This window comes from Triticum dicoccoides, chromosome 1A (genome assembly GCF_002162155.2).
Source record: "Triticum dicoccoides isolate Atlit2015 ecotype Zavitan chromosome 1A, WEW_v2.0, whole genome shotgun sequence".
NCBI lineage: Eukaryota > Viridiplantae > Streptophyta > Magnoliopsida > Poales > Poaceae > Triticum > Triticum dicoccoides.
The window spans coordinates 319,682,321-319,699,590 of record NC_041380.1 but is presented as its reverse complement, the minus strand read 5'-3'; the positions used below and the strand labels follow the sequence as shown (position 1 = coordinate 319,699,590).

Sequence of the window (17,270 nt, the reverse complement as noted above, 5' to 3'; positions counted from 1 at the left end):
GGGGGCAAATTTGAGTTTGAGGGCGCGGTTGCGAACGGGGAGATATGAGGGGTGATCAGTCACTATCTACGGACGCGGCTGCGGACGTATAGAGGGTCAAATTTTGTTAGAGTTATAATATAAGTCATGTACCCCTTTGTATTTATCCCGTTGTATGAGGGGTTTCCTGCATATGTTCCACACCTGTACATGTATATATATATCGGCCTATGGCCTCATGGAAAGACAAGTTGCTTATTCCTAACATGGTATTAGAGCTAGGTCAATTTTTTGCACGCTGCAACTCGTGCTATTGATCTCTTCTGGCTTATCTCTCTCTCCCGATCGGATCGGATCGATCTCGTCTGGGCTCCTCGATCTCCGTCCGGCTCCTCGATCTCAGCTCAGATCGCTCCCAGCCGGCCCGATCGTCCTCTCCCGCTCCTCGTTCTCCAGGCAGGAGCGATCCCAGCCGGCCCGCTCTTCCTCTCCAGCTCCTCGTTCCCAGGCAGGATCGCTCCCAGGCAGGATCGCTCCCAGCTGGCCTGATCCCAGCCGGCCTGATCCGGTGTGGACTCAGATCAGAGCCGGTCTGATCTCCTGCTCCTGGCTCCAATCAACGCAGCTGCCGCCGGCCCTTGACTCTGCGGTTCTTCAGCCGCCGATTGCCAACTGCCTCTTCATCGATCTCTGCTAAAAAGAAAAAAGAAAGAAAGAAAGAAAGAAAAGAAATGTCTGCTGCATCGGGCTATGTTGCTGTTCCTCGCTGTCCGGTGATCTTTGATGGTACTAACTACACCGAGTTTACTGGCTTCATGCGCATTCACATGCGTGGCATCCGTCTTTGGGGTGTTCTTTCTGGCGAGGTCTGCTGTCCGCCACGTCCAGTTCCTCCGGTGGCCCCTACTCCGCCAACTCCATCGGTTCTTCCTACGGATGCTAATCAGGCCGCCAAGGATGCGGCTAAGGTTGCTGATGATGCTGCTGATTGTGCTTATGATGAGAGGGTTTTGGCTTATGAGGAGGCTCTTCAGACGTATCATGGTGCTCTGTCTGTTTACACCCAGTGGCTTGATGATGATGCTCGTGCTGCCGCTGTTCTCACTGCTAGTGTTCTGCCTCAGTTTGCCTCTGAATTTCTGGGTCTTTCTACTGTCTTTGAGATGTGGACCCGTCTTCGTGAGCGCTATCAGCCCTCTGGTGATGCCTTATACCTCTCTGTGGTCCGTCAGGAGCATGCTCTTCAGCAGGGTGACTCTTCTGTTGATGACTTCTATGCACAGAGTTCTGCTATCTGGCGCCAGCTTGATTCTCTTCGTAGTGCTGGGTGTCGTACCTGCCCCTGTTGCCAGGCTGTCCAGGCTAATTTGGAGTTTCATCGCGTCTATGAGTTCTTGTCTCGGCTCCGTAAGGAGTTTGAGCCCCGGCGTGCTCAGTTGTTTGCTCGTGGCCGTATTTCTCTCATGGAGGCGCTTTCTGAGATTCGTGCTGAGGAGACTCGCTTACGTGGTGCTGGTTTGCTGGAGGTTCCCTCTGTGCTTACTACTCGTGCTTCTACGCCACTTGCTCCACCGACCCCTTCTCGCTCGAGTGCTCCGCCGCTCTTGCCCACTCCTTCTGGAGGCTCAGGTCGCCCCCGTCCACATTGCGCCTATTGCAACAATGATGGTCATCTTGAGTCTCAGTGCTACACGAAGAAGAAACACCTGCGCAAGGCTCGATCATCATCTTCAGGGACTTCATCATCTACCTCGACAGCTTCAGCCATTGCTTTGACTGAGCAGGATATTCTGAGACTTAAGCGTCTGCTTGCGGCTTCAGGTTCTTCCTCGACGGGTACTGCTGGTTCTGTGACTGATGCTTCCCGCACTGAGCGATCACCCTCTACACAGTCAGGTACATCCTCATGGGTTCTGGACTCTGGAGCTTCTTTTCATATGTCTTCTCATTCTTCCATTTTGTCCTCTCTTAGATCACTCGATTCTCCTATTCATGTCCTCACTGCTGATGGTACTCCCCTTTCTGTTGCTAGTAGAGGCAATCTTACTACTCCTTATTCTGTTCCTGATGTTGCTCATGTTCCTCGACTTACCATGAATTTGTTTTCTGCTGGTCAACTTACGGATTCTGGTTGTCGCGTTATCCTTGACGTTGACTCTTGTTCTGTCCAGGACCGTCATACGCACACTCTGGTTGGGGCTGGCCCTCGCCGCCGTGATTCTCAGGGTCTTTGGGAGTTGGACTGGCTTCATGTTCCTTCTGCTGCCACCACCATCGCCGGTTCTCCCGCTTCTGTTGCCTCCGTCACTGGTTCTTTCCAGCAGTGGCATCATCGACTTGGTCATCTGTGTGGTTCTCGGTTGTCTTCTTTAGTTCGTCGAGGCCTTCTGGGGTCTGTCTCAGGAGATGTCTCTTTAGAGTGTCAGGGTTGTCGTCTTGGCAAGCAGATTCAGTTACCATATTCACATAGTGAGTCCGTGTCTAAGCGTCCTTTCGATTTAGTCCATTCTGATGTATGGGGTCTGGCCCCTTTCGCTTCGAAAGGTGGTCATAAATACTATATTATTTTCATAGATGATTTCTCTCGTTACACATGGCTTTATTTCATGACTTCTCGTTCTGAGGTGTTGTCTATTTATAAGCGTTTTGCTGCCATGGTTCATACTCAGTTCTCTTCACCCATTCGTGTTTTTCGTGCTGACTCTGCTGGCGAGTATATCTCTAAGATGTTGCGTGGTGTTCTTGCTGAGCACGGGACTCTCTCTCAATTCTCTTGTCCTGGTGCTCATGCTCAGAATGGTGTGGCTGAGCGAAAGCATCGACATCTTCTTGAGACGGCTCGTGCATTGATGATTGCTGCCTCTCTCCCGCCTCATTTTTGGGCTGAGGCCGTCTCCACATCCACCTATCTTATCAATATACAGCCTTCCGCTGCTCTACAGGGTGGTGTTCCTTTCGAGCGACTTTTTGATCGTTCTCCCGATTATTCGATGCTTCGCTCGTTTGGTTGTGTTTGCTATGTTCTTCTTGCCCCTCACGAACGCACCAAACTGACCGCTCAGTCTGTTGAGTGTGTCTTCTTAGGCTACAGTGATGAGCATAAGGGCTATCGTTGTTGGGATCCTAGTGGTCGTCGGATGCGTATCTCTCGAGATGTGACTTTTGAAGAGTCTCGTCCCTTCTACCCACGCCCATCTTCCTCGACTTTTTCAGTGCAGGATATCTCTTTCCTCACTTTTCCTGACTCACTTATCACCCCTGCCGACACTGTACCTCTCTGTTCTACTTCCTCTTCACATCTAGTTGACTTGCAACCACCATCCTCCCCGGTTTCCTCACCTAGCATGTCACCTGGTTCTCCACCCTCATCTCCGGTGACTTCCTCCCCGGTTTCCTCTCCCAGTTTGTCACCGGATTCTACACCTTCATCTCCGGTGACTTCTTCGTCGCCACCCCCTGATTCTACCTTGTCGATTCCTCCTTCTATTATTCCATCTCTTCCTCAGCATTACACTCGTCGTCCACGACCAGTTGATGCCTCTGTGGATGGGTCGTCATCTTCCTCTCAGCCTACTTATGGCTTGCGTTCTCGTCCTCGTCCGCCTGTTGATCGCTTTGGATTTCCCACCGCTGGTGCTGCTGTTCTTGAGCCGACTTCTTACCGTCAGGCTGTTGTTCATCCTGAATGGCAGTTTGCGATGGCAGAGGAGATTGCTGCTCTTGAACGCACTGGTACTTGGGATCTTGTTTCTCTTCCTCCCGGAGTCCGTCCGATCACTTGTAAGTGGGTCTACAAGGTTAAGACTCGCTCCGATGGTTCTCTTGAGCGTCACAAAGCTCGTCTTGTGGCTCGTGGTTTTCAGCAGGAGCATGGTCGTGATTATGACGAGACTTTTGCTCCTGTGGCTCATATGACCACTGTTCGTACCCTTCTTGCCGTTGCCTCTGCACGCCACTGGTCTATATCTCAGCTTGATGTTAAGAATGCCTTTCTTAATGGTGAGCTGCGTGAGGAGGTGTACATGCAGCCACCACCTGGGTATTCTGTTCCTGATGGCATGGTATGTCGTCTTCGTCGCTCTCTCTATGGCCTTAAGCAAGCCCCCCGCGCCTGGTTTGAGCGCTTTGCCTCTGTGATCACTGCTGCTGGTTTTTTAGCAAGTGCTCATGATCCCGCATTGTTTATTCACCTTTCTCCTCGTGGTCGGACCCTTCTTCTTCTTTATGTTGATGACATGATCATCACGGGAGATGATCCCGAGTATATTGCCTTTGTAAAGGCCCGTCTTAGTGAGCAGTTTCTTATGTCTGATCTTGGACCTCTTCGCTACTTTCTTGGGATTGAAGTCTCTTCTACCTCTGATGGCTTTTTTATATCCCAGGAAAAGTATATCCAGGATCTTCTTGCTCGTGCTGCTCTTACTGACGAGCGCGTTGTTGAGACTCCTATGGAGCTCAATGTTCACCTCCGTGCTACTGATGGTGATCCTCTCCCTGATCCGACGCGTTATCGTCATCTTGTTGGCAGTCTTGTCTATCTAGCTGTCACTCGTCCGGACATATCTTATCCGGTTCATATTCTGAGTCAGTTTGTCTCTGCCCCCACCTCGGTTCACTATAGTCATCTCCTTCGTGTTCTTCGATATCTTCGAGGCACGATCTCTCACCGTCTATTCTTTCCTCGCTCCAGTTCTTTACAGCTCCAGGCCTATTCGGATGCTACGTGGGCTAGTGATCCTTCCGATCGCCGTTCACTTTCTGCTTACTGTGTTTTTCTTGGTGGTTCTCTCATTGCCTGGAAGACGAAGAAACAGCTTGCAGTTTCCCGTTCGAGTGCCGAGGCTGAGTTGCGAGCAATGGCTCTTTTGACGGCAGAGGTGACTTGGTTACAGTGGTTACTTCAGGATTTTGGTGTTTCTGTCACTACACCGACTCTGCTTCTATCTGACAGTACAGGTGCTATCAGCATTGCACGCGATCCTGTGAAGCATGAGCTCACCAAGCATATTGGTGTTGATGCTTTCTATGTGCGTGCTGCTGTGCAGGATCAGGTTATTGCTCTTCAGTATGTGCCTTCCGAGTTACAGTTGGCGGATTTCCTGACAAAGGCTCAGACTAGAGCACAACATGGCTTTTATCTCTCCAAACTCAGTGTTGTTCATCCACCATGAGTTTGAGGGGGGGTGTTAGAGTTATAATATAAGTCATGTACCCCTTTGTATTTATCCCGTTGTATGAGGGGTTTCCTGCATATGTTCCACACCTGTACATGTATATATATATCGGCCTATGGCCTCATGGAAAGACAAGTTGCTTATTCCTAACAAAATTTGACCAGTCCAGCTGTTGATGCTCTTAGCATTACATATTTAGATTTCCATGCAGATGAAAAAGACAAGAAAAAATAATTCAAGGAGTACAACTGTACCCAAGATTGTGCTGTTTTCTTTCGCATGTCTTCAGTAACTCTATAGAAAAAAATGTATCTTCGGTGTAATTTGCATTAATAATTTCAAGTGACACTATCTGAACAGGGCCTGGCAATTTCTTGCTCTACCACAAGATAAAAAATATGCACATAAATTGTATGTAGTCTATCTTTGCATGTATGTATCAGTACTGAAACAAACATCATTTATCATCGTTCCAGAGCATGTAATGGAGGGTACCATGGCCATTCTCTTTTGTGGGTTTTCAATCTTACAACTTCTATATCTGTGTGCCCGACGAAAATGCAACTCAACGAGACCCTAAAGAGATGTGATTACTTATCACCATACATCCTTAACACCAGCTAGCTACCTGAAGCTGCTAAGAATTGCCACCTTGCTGCAATAGGTTCACACACAGGAAATAGATTCCTGACTTCAGTAAGAATCTAGGTAACTGTCACATCCCTAGCTTCTGGCATTGCTCTAGGCTAGCTTCATGTGTGCATCATGTCTATATTTTTGAAACTTGAATTGAGGAATATTGGAAGCCTCAAAACCCTAAATAAAAGAGGGGCAAAAACCCTAGAAATCTCATTCATTGCTCCAAAAGGCTCTTCTTAAATGTTTGATAATTTTTGGTAAGGGTTCTGGTCCCAACCAAAATATTGAACATTTTTAAGGATTTATTTTTGGGACTTTGAATTTAAATCATTAGCTATTTGAATTTGAATTATATTCATATAATTAGAATATAATTTCAAATACCCCTGAAATATTTTATGAGCTTTTGGAAAAGTCCATCTAGCCAAATAAAATTATTCAGAGGAGTTTTTGGCATTGTTTGAATTTGTTTAAAATTCAAAACAGTGGCAAAACGAAATTAAATAAAACAAAACAGAAGAAAAAAATAAAAGAGAGCGAGAGAAGGACTTACCTGGCCTCACCCGTGCAGCCCACCAGAACCGGCCCAGCCCGCCACCGCTACTCCCCCCTGTCGTCTTCCTCTTGCCAGTGGGAGCAGCTGCGTGCTCGCACGCGCGCGGCCGAGGAGGCCACCTCCTCCCTGCCTGGCTGCCTCCTCCTTCCCTGGTCCCTCCCGCGACGCCACGCAGCCCCGACCCCCTCTCACTTCTCCCTCGCTCTCTGGACCTCCCTCCCCCTCGCTCCTCTGTTTCCCCTCCCGCGACCGAACGGAGCCGCCGCCACCGACGAGAGCCACCGTGGCTACCGGCCACCCCACGGCTCACCGACGCCCCAGGAAGCTCCGCCGGTCCTCCCTCTACCTCCTCAACGAGCCACGAGGCCCCGGACGTGCCACAACACCGCCCTCGATGCCTTCTTCAACCTCGGGACCGCCGGCCATCTTCGTCAAATTCGCCGGCTCCGGACCGTCCCCTCGTCATCGCCGTGAGTCACTGACCCTCTCCCCTAACTCAGCATGCTCCCCTCCGTGCCGTAGCGCCGTTCCCCACGAGCATCGAAGCCACCGTCCGCCATTGCTGCTGCACGCATAGCCTCCGTGCTCCCCTGGCCTCACTGAGCTGCTCTTAGTGCTCCCCATGTCTAGCAGGTGCTGCCCAGCCTCTCCATTTGCTCACTGATGCACCGTAGCGACGCGCCCGAGCACCACCGAACACCATCGCCGCCAAAGCTCGTCGCCGGCATGAGTTCCGGCGACCCCACGACCTCACACTCGGTCCTCTGGATGCGCGGGAGCAAGGGCCATCCCCTGGTGCCCTCAGCGCGCCAAACTGACGCCTCTAGCGCAAGTCCGGCGTGCCCCGCCGTGTTCTGTGGTCGCCGTCGGCTGGTCTCCGGCGTGCTGACGTGGCGTCGTCGTTAGGGGCTAATGACCCTGCTAACTAACCCTGTGACACTGACAGCGGGCCCCGTAGCGGGTCAAAGCCCGAGTCAACGCGGGATTAGCCCCTGTGCCACTGACGTGTGGACCCCACACGTCAGGTTTGACCCGAGCCGGCCCCTGTTGACTTGCTGACGTCATGCCAACGTCATGCTGACGCAGTAATGTTTTCTGGATTTAATTTAATTCTGAAATTCCAGAAAATGAATATAAACTTCTAAAATTCATAGAAAATTAACCGTAACTCCAAATTAAATAATTTATATATGAAAAATTATCAGAAAAATTCAAGGAATCCATCTGTACCATTTTCATGCATGTTAGAACAACTTATAGCTGCTGTTTAGCACAAATCAAATAAAGGGCATTTAAATAATCACATATGGAGTTTGAATTTGAATCTTGTATTCAAACCAACTTCATTTAATCTGTTGCTAGTTGCATTGGCTCAAAACACATTCATTTTGCCATGTCATGATCATGCATCATATTGTGCATTGCATTGATTGTGTTCCCTTCTGTGTTGCCGGTATTTGTCCCCTCTCGATAGACGTGATACCGATGATGTGATCGTTGACACTGATGAAGACTCAATGTTATCTTCAAAAGTGCCAGGCAAGCAAAACCCCCTTGTTCATTCCGATACAATCCTACTCTCTCGCTCCTGCTCTCTTTTACTGCATTAAGACAACACCGATTCATCTGTTACTTGCTGCGGTAGCTGAACCCCTTTGTCCTTTGCATGACCTGTCATTGCCACAGTAAATAGATGAAACCCACTAGCATGAGTAGGAGTTGTTTGAGCCCTGATGTGCCTACTCATTCATGTTTGTTTGTCATGCCTGCTATTGCTTAGAGTTGAGTCGGGTCTGATTCATCGGGGATGAATCAGAGGCGTGTGAACCTGTCCTACTGTGTGTGAGCTAAGTGTGTGAACACGATTTGGTAAAGGTAGCGGTGAGAGGCCATGTAGGAGTACATGGTGGGTTGTCTCATTGCAGCCGTCCTCAGGAACTGAGTTCTGTGTTTGTGATCCATGATTCAGCTACTACCACGCATTGGGCCCGAAACCAATGGACCCTCTCGGCTTCTTGATCACCCTTGTCCTCTGTCCAGGAGTTGCAAGTAGTTTCTGGTGTTTGTAGTATGCTGGAGGCCGTGGGCAGCGCTGACCGTAGGGGTGGGCTGTGATGCGGTAGGCACGTGGCACGGTGTACCGGGCGCCCGTTTGGTGTCTCGGGAACCCTGTTCACATCGTTTGGGGCTGTGAGCGAAACTCCGGCCGGATCTCCTCATGGATGGAACCCGAATAGGCGATAAACCTGGACTAGAGACTTAGGTGATTAGGTAGGTCGTGGCCGACACCCACGTTGGGCTTCCGCTTGAAGGTTGTCGAGTACATGTCGTGTAAACGGCGGTAAGTGGTGAGAGCGTGTGTGAAGAAGTACACCCCTGCAGGGTTAACCTAATCTATTCGAATAGCCGTGTCCGCGGAAAAGGACTTCTGGGTTGCTTATATCAGTTCATAGACAAGTGAAAGTGGATACTCTAAAATACGCAAGATAAGCGTGAGTGCTATGGATGGCGTTCTCGTAGGGAGACGGGAGCGGATCCATAGTGGTGTATTGATATGGTGAATATGTGGACTCGTGTGCGCCACCTCAAAAGAGTCGCTTGCAGTCGTAGTTTAGGATAGCCACCGAGTCAAGCTGGCTTGCTGCAGTTAAACCCCACCACCCCTTTGTTGATAATGATGCATATGTAGTTAGTTCTGATGTAAGTCTTGCTGGGTACATTTGTACTCACGTTTGCCTATTTTATGTTTTGCAGAGAGACTTCAGTCTCACTAGTAGTTCCGCTTGGACTTCGACGTTTAGCTTGTTACCTCAGCTACGATCTTGTGCCCTCGGCAGGATCTGGTAGATAGTCAGGCTTCTCAGCCTTTTTCATTTATAGATGTCTGTACTCAGACATGATAGCTTCCGCTTGTGCTTGATTTGTATGCTCTGAATGTTGGGTCATGAGACCCATGTTTGTAATATCTCGCTCCTCGGAGCCTATTGAATAGATTACTTGAGTCATAGAGTCATGTTGTGATGCCATGTTGTATTTGCACATATCGAGCATATTGTGTGTATGTTATTGAAATGCTTGGTATGTGTGGGATCTGACCATCTAGTTGTTTATCTTTAGTAGCCTCTCTTACGGGGAAATGTCTCCTAGTGTTTCCACCGAGCCATGGTAGCTTGCTACTGCTCCGGAACACTTAGGCTGGCCGGCATGTGTCCTTCTTCGTTCCTGTGTCTGTCCCTTCGGGGAAATGTCACGCGGTGAATACCGGAGTCCTGTTAGCCCGCTACAGCCCGGTTCACCGGAGTCCTGCTAGCCCAGTGCTACAGCCTGGATTCACTCGATGCTGGGTCATGGATGCCTGTCCCTGTAAGTCTGTGCCGCTTTGGGTTTACGACTAGCCATGTCAGCCCGGGCTCCTTATCATATGGATGCTAGCGACACTGTCATATACGTGTGCCAAAAGGCGCAAACGGTCCCGGGCAAAGGTAAGGCGACACCCGTGGGAATACCGTGCGTGAGGCCGCAAAGTGATATGAGGTGTTACATGCTAGATCGATGTGGCATTGAGTCGGGGTCCTGACAGTAACACTTTTCCGGTACGCCTTATATAGTGGGTTTTCCGCTTCTGCAGGAAGCTTGTTCTATCAACAGAAACATCCCACAGCTTATCAAAAAGCCTCTCTAACAGCAGCACTGTCTTAGAGTGATCAAGCTTAAGTCCTCTCAAACAGACCTGGCACGATCATTAGCTCGAGGACTCCACAGATTAAAATACACAACCGCTGTAAACAAATATAAGATGTTTTAGATACTTGTGTCAAGTCTATAAAACGTCTTATATTTGTTTACAGAGGGAGTATATCATACTATCAGTAGAAACCTAGCTGTGCAAATTTACTAGATGAAATCATGAATATGTTTCACCATGTGTATCTACCTCGAATGTAAAAAGAATGAAATACAACTTACCTTGCAACATTGAGGTAAACTTGTATGCAGCGGTAATAGTTTCAAGATCTGGAGCTTGTATGGTATAGCAATCCACTTGTGCAACCTGTTCAAGGGATCCAGTAAGTTGTACTAAAAAATAGTTCAGCTTACATAAAAATGTAGAGCTACACAAACAGGAACTAATTTATACGCAAAGTCCGAGGGTGATATGTGTGCAAAGCAGATGTCAAGCAGAGAAGAATACACAGTTCAGCAACAAATATCTCACCACCGTTGGCCATGTCAAAACATTCTCGCCACTAATTGTCTCAACAGAAGGCTCCATGAATGTGCATTGTTTTGCAAGAGGCATCATACAGGACACTGAATCAAGCAAAGAATAAATTACAGATTAATCTGAGAATGAGAAACAATAATTAGCTTCCATGTCAAGCTAACTTAGGAAGCTATTGGCACATTACGAACAAGCAACTAAGTCTCCTCATATTTAAGGAATCTATACTACTCCCTCCGTCCCATAATATAGAGTGTTTTCGACAAAAACGCTCTTATATTATGGGACGGAGGGAGTAGTTATTAAGAGAACATATACAAAGGACAATGAACTTACTTTTTATACCATATACATCTCGCCAGAAGTAAATACTATCCTGATATCTGTGCGAATTTGTAATAGGCGCAAGATAAAGCTGCAGCACGATTACTTGTTTATGTCAGCCAAGCAATTTTTCAATCAATGTCTCAACCAAATCATTGCTACATACTCCCTCTGTTCCATATTAAGTGTTGCTGATTTAGTACAACTTTGTACTTAATCAGCGACACTTAATATGGAACGGAGGGAGTAACATTTTGCGGAAACACTTACCGACGCATGAGATGGAAGAATAAGACCCCCTGGCTTAAGCCATTTATCCCTAGCAAAAATTACGCTCCCCAGCATACTCTACAATCAACATGACTATATTTCAGATTTCACATATCGGGCAGATGTAAAGTGATGTGTTGAATAAGTCCAACTGCACAAACAATATATTTATAGAACCTCATAGAGAAGCATATAGCCCATCCATTCAGATATAATGACATCAACTTTTTCTTCAATTTCGACATCCTGCATTTGAATATTATAGCAGTCAACTTCCATAACGCTGAAGGCCTCAAATATTAGTTTAAGGATGCTAAAGCAACTACAATCAAGATATTATAATTGGCTATAATCTACAAGAAAGATAATGTTTCAACCTTTCATAAAATAAAGTTTTAGGTACATGCAAAAGGTGATGAAATAGTTATGACAGAAATGGCAAGAAAAGGTGTACCTCGATTCGTCCATGCAAAACAATGACTTTGTCAGACAGCTCATTTTCCCTCACAATTTCCATTGCCTAAACACATTTAGATTGAAGGAAATGGAATCAGCATTAAATTTGTAGAAGCAAATCATAAAACAATGAAAGTAAAAAATGCATATTAAAGAAATTGCAAAAGCATTTCACAAACATACATATTATTAGCAGATAGTATGGTAGCAGATCAAGCAAGGGAACTTGCCTAGCACCACTTTTCAAGCTACTAAGTATTTATCACTATTCTAAGAAAAATGTATTTATTTGATCATAAGGGGCTTCCCTCCATGTTGCATTTAGCTTTCAAGTAGCACACAGTATAAGAGTTGGGGTGCAGCACTAGTTTATTAAATTACTTGTAGTTTTGCAATCTCAACCATAAAGGAAAAACCAAGAGGGGAGGATATACCTGTAACGCAATATCACTTGCATCGACTGCATAGACCTGAACACAATAAACTCAGTAGATTAATTAAAAATTAAATATTAATGGAAAACAGGCAATCTGCCATCCACATCATAAAATGAATTAGCAACATTGCAAAATGAACCCGTAATAATTATTATTACACAGCAATATAGCATATATGTGTCTTATTGCAAAAGAAAGGGCTAAATTGCTGCAATCGAATGAAAGATGATTCAAAGCACAAAAAAGTGTAAGCATGGAGGCTACTAGTATTGGTAAACAATGGGTACAATAGATCTTATGGTACAGATCAAATTATCAATGCGTGCATTGATGCAGCTTTTTAAATGACTATCTGGTGCTAATCTCTTTTTATTTTTTTGGTGAAAGAGTTTGCTCCTGTGTTCTCTCTTTAGAATATCATTTTTTTTTGTCAGATATGTTCACAAATGGACAGCTAAGATCCACAGAAAAACAAATTACACCGTGATTAAAAAACTGATCAATATCTGCTTAGTGTGAATTCACTAAGCGACCAACTTATACAGAAAGAAAAGAACAAAATGAGGAAAAGGCTTGAGGAGCAACAAAGATTCGAAACATACTTAACATCAATATAGAAAGGGACACTTAGATAGGTGTCCAGCTAATAATTAATTACTTAAGTTACCCGAGTGGCACCAGCAAAAGCACAAAATATAGAAAGAACGCCAGTGCCGCAGCCAACATCCAATACGACCTGAAAATTGAAACTTCAGCCATTCATGAGTTAATTGAGTGAACAGAAAGCTGTATCCTGTTTGGTATCTATCCAAGAATATCATGTAGTCCAGTAAGCATACAAACTGTAAGCAACTCTGACCTTGCCTGAAATTAGATCTTTGTGGTGCATGATAGCATTTCTGTAAGTATTAGTCCTCACATGATCCTGAAATTAGCAATCTCAAGATTAATACTAATTCAAGAATGATGATGTTGCATTATCTTGAGACCTAAGCAATCCAGAGATGCTACTGAAATCACCAACACAACATAAAGCTCAAAAAAAAACTGGTGTAATTAGTGTATTCTGAGAAATCTTTTTTCAATAGGTGTAAAGTCTGTGGCACTCTGTGTAAGCATAGCAGCAGCTGCACATCACTCTCTACCAATGCACGCCAGGTCGTAAGGTTAGTAGCTTACATTAACAAATTACCAGATAACAACATCTGAATTTCCAGGTGCGCGACAAACAACAAACAATGCTAGCATCTGATCATAGCATTTGGGCAACAACAGTGTTATGCTAGCTCCTCCATTCAGAATAATGACGCATTGTTTTTCTTGTTAATTTTCCTGACAAACCAAAAAAAAAACTGTGGCATGTCCATTATTTCTTTGTGTGGCTTATGTTGTGTTATAAGTGATTCAAACAGTGGTCATAATCTTTTACATGGCAAAGCCAAACAAAACTTCAGATCCACACGGAGCATGATCATAAACATTTAAGCTACCCATCTTCTCGTGGAGCATGATTGTAAACATTTTAACCACCCATCTCCTCGTGCAAGAACATTATTCATGCGATGTCTACTTAGTCAATAAACAGCCCTAACTATGCGAGCTTATACACGACACACTAACTGAACCAATGCTAACACTAGGTCACATCCTCGCAGGTGGTGGAACTGTAAGGAACCTCGGACATCCTTATTTGTTCGATGGAGACGATCCCGTGGACTCGGTCCACAGATCGCTGCCCGTAGTAAACAAAACCCTAACTCCACAGATGCAATAGCAAGTACAGGCAGGCGGCCAATCCTCCATCAAATACGGAGCATATATCATAGAGGGAGAATTGAGAAAGTGTGTGCTCGTGCACGCGTTACCTTGAGCATCTCCTCGTGGACGCCGATGTGGGAGTAGGCCTTGAAATAGGCCATGTCGTAGTCGGTGCAGGGGGGCGGCGCGGGGTGCGGCAGAGCCGAGGCCGCCTGGCCCGGAGGAGATCCCATGCCGCCGACGCGCCGCGGCCTGCGCGGCCGCGGCAGATGGCCGTTGCCGTCCTCGCCGCCGGCGAACATCGGGGCTGTCGCGAGTGGGAATGGAGAGGGCGAACTACTGCTCCGGAATTCAGATTCCTCACGTGGGCTCTCTCGTGCTCAGATGATCTAACGGGCCCGTTACCATGTCTGGAGGTCCCGCCTATTGCGAGACAGAAACTCAGGCCCAGCGCGACGCGCATCTGCTACACAGTGCTCCATCACGTCAACGGTTGCACATATTTCTCAAAAAAAAACAGTTGCACATAAACTTGTCAAATATTCACTCTCGCTAGGGCCGGGGCGCCACATCTGGTTAGGCCAACCCCAGGCTCCGGCTTGTATCTCACACTCTGTGGACTTCGATGAATAAATTGGCTTTACCCCTCAAAAAAAAAAGTTGCATTACGTACTCTCTCAAAAAAAAATATTACACATAAGTAGTGATTTAGAAAGTCTTACATTTCTTTATAGAGGGATTTCTTTTTTTGTCTTTTTTCATAAGAACCTACTTTTTGATTATTACTTTTTAAATATTTAAAAATATATTATATTTCAAAAGTTAATTAACTAAATTTTATAAATTTTAGTGCATCATAAAAAAATTCGTATAATGTAGATTTTGTTCGTGTAATTTTTAAATTATGTTCATATTACCCAAAAAATGTTCAATACATTTAAAAATGTTTGCAAATTTAAAAAATGTGTTTATGACATTGTAAAAGAATTATGCAACATAAATATTTTTTAAACAGTTTTATAAAACTGTTCATACCATTCAAAGGATCCATATGTTCAAAATTTTGTTCATCTTGAAGTAAGGTATTCTTTTTTAGGTAATGTTCATCTTGAAGTAAGTGAGACATGGGGAGCGTCAACTCAAGGATTCGCCTTAGTGAGCCAGCCCAGTAGAGAGAATTTTGGAAGCTTCTATGGACAGACCGATTTCTGAAGCTTCCACGTGGTATTTTCCTTTTTGTGTTTTCTATGTATTTTCTCCTCTATTGTTTTCTTCTTTTTCTGTTCTTTTTTTTGTTCCTTTTCATTTTTGAATACATGTCAACTTTTTAAAAAGACATTAAAGATTTTACGTATCTAGGTTGAACATTTTGCAGGTACAAGTTAAACCTTTTGCAAATACAGGTTGAACATTTATCCTAATAAATGTTGTACATTTGCCAAATGCACATTGAACATTTTCTGAATACATGGGAAATAAATTAAACACACGTTTGAACATTCTTTTATGTGTTACAATATTTTTTTTATGGCACGAATAATTTTTTATATGTTATGAACTTCTTCCTAAAATTGCATGAACAAATATAAAACATATCTTTAATCACTTGAAAAATTTATAAATGTTATGAAGAATTTTTGAATGGTACAAACCTCTTTTACAAATTACGTGAACAATTCTTCATATTTTTATGAATTTTTAAAAATGCCACAAACATATTGTTTTAAACATGCAAACATTTTTTTAATGGTATGATTTTTTAAAAATTGCCCAATCAAAATTTGACCTTTGATGAACTTCTTTTCAACATGCAATTAACGTTTCTAAAAGTTTAAGCAAATTAATTTTTGAAATATATATAAAAGTTTAATGGAACATTTTGAAGTATAAAGAGAAGAAAAAAGAGAAGGGAAAAAACAAACGTAACCAGCAAACAAAGGAAACTAACTACTAGGCCGACCCACTACATGTTGTGGTTTGACCCAAGGCGAGCTACTGTCTGGCTACAAGCCAGTCATAGCCACACCCTACCAAATCAAGTATTTGTTGCGTGGGCAAATGTTTAGGCTCATTTTGGGGCCAAGATCACCTACAAAATCAAGTGGGAGTAGTAGACAAGCTCTTTGTTGTTCTATTCGGGAATCAAGTTATAAGACCTACTTGAGCTAGAGTGATATGTTAAAAAATCCGCATTCTGTGTTTATTGCGTAGGATATAAGGGTTTCTTTGATTCAAAGGATTTTCATAGGATGTGGATGGCGAGCTACTAATAGGCTAGGTGTAGAGGCATCATAGCTTGTTCCTTATCGGCGGATGTGGCATCTTTTTTATGTTATCTTCGTTTTGCAATCGGATTGTGAAACTTTTGTGGATCTCAAACTTTGTTACACTTTTATTAATAATATGGTTGCATGCATCGATTGATGCAAAGGCCGGGTGTTTTCCTCCTTTTCAAAAAAAAGGATTTTCATAGGAATTTTGAAGGATTAGAATCCTCAAAACTTTTTTCTATGTTGGTTGTTTGATTTATAGGATTGAACCCTATATGAATTGCTCGTATAGATTTCTTTGTAGTAGTTCCCATACGATTTTCTATCATGGACTCAAATCTCTTTGAAATATTCCTTTGTTTTTCTATGATGCAAACAAACAACCCAAAATTCATAGGATTGGCATGACCATCTTAATCTTGTGAATCAAAGAGGCCCTAAGTCTTAGCCCCTATATGTCGTGCGTTGCGGAAATATGTCGAGCAAACACACAGGTTCATGCATTTCTGGGCCGGCCCAGTTTGGTAGATGTGGCAGAGATATGTTTGGTCGTTCGGTATACGTAAGGTTCGGTGGATGTAGCATGGTTGCATTTTTACAATTGATTTAAGTATAAATATGAATTAACATGAATGCCTATTTATTTTAAAATAGCAATTTTTAAAAAATGTGAACATTTTAAAATATTTTAATGTAATCATTTTTTAAAACATCATGAATATTTTTTTTCAATTCCAACCATTCTTTATTTTTCAGAATAAACATCAAAAAATGAGAATGGTCATTTTAAGGAGGTTTTTAAAATTTTGAAAAATTAAAAAACTAAACATTTTTAGACGTGAATACGTTTTGAAACTTTTAAAAAATAAAAAAATAAAATTCTGAACTTATTTTGGAAAAAAAACCTGAAAAATACAAAAGGAAAGAAAACAGGTGAAAGAAACAAAAGGAGTTTTTTTTTTGAAAAACCAGACCTTGACTAGACTGGAACCTTCCGAAAGGTTGCAAAACAAGGAAAACTCGAAAGATAACCTGGCTAAAACAAGTCGACCAAGTTCAAATCGCTCCTTTTGCTCCCCCCTACGATTGGGCATCAATTTGCTACATCGAGCGGCAAACAGGAATCACAATAGTATTTCCGTAAAAACACAAACCCCTTACAATGTTTAGTTCTGGTAAAGGCCG

At 44.1% G+C, this 17,270-nt stretch overlaps 1 protein-coding gene across 2 annotated transcripts in view; it reads right to left on the bottom strand.

Moving 5' to 3' along the window:
• LOC119270726 (probable protein arginine N-methyltransferase 6.2) overlaps positions 1–14,173 on the bottom strand; it is a 16,747-nt gene extending 2,574 nt beyond the window's left edge. The window contains exons 1-10 of one of the 2 annotated variants that reach the window (XM_037552777.1): positions 13,923–14,171; positions 12,917–12,982; positions 12,725–12,793; positions 12,055–12,090; positions 11,619–11,684; positions 11,342–11,410; positions 11,165–11,242; positions 10,907–10,985; positions 10,565–10,659; positions 10,315–10,399 (exon numbers count right to left, since the gene is read on the bottom strand). In XM_037552777.1, the coding sequence (XP_037408674.1) occupies positions 10,315–10,399; positions 10,565–10,659; positions 10,907–10,985; positions 11,165–11,242; positions 11,342–11,410; positions 11,619–11,684; positions 12,055–12,090; positions 12,725–12,793; positions 12,917–12,982; positions 13,923–14,117 (838 nt within the window). In that variant the 5' untranslated portion in view covers positions 14,118–14,171. Of the gene's footprint in view, positions 1–10,314; positions 10,400–10,564; positions 10,660–10,906; positions 10,986–11,164; positions 11,243–11,341; positions 11,411–11,618; positions 11,685–12,054; positions 12,091–12,724; positions 12,794–12,916; positions 12,983–13,922 lie in introns of both variants that reach the window. The other variant, XM_037552786.1, reaches the window with a different exon arrangement.
• Between the last annotated feature and the right edge of the window lie 3,097 nt (positions 14,174–17,270).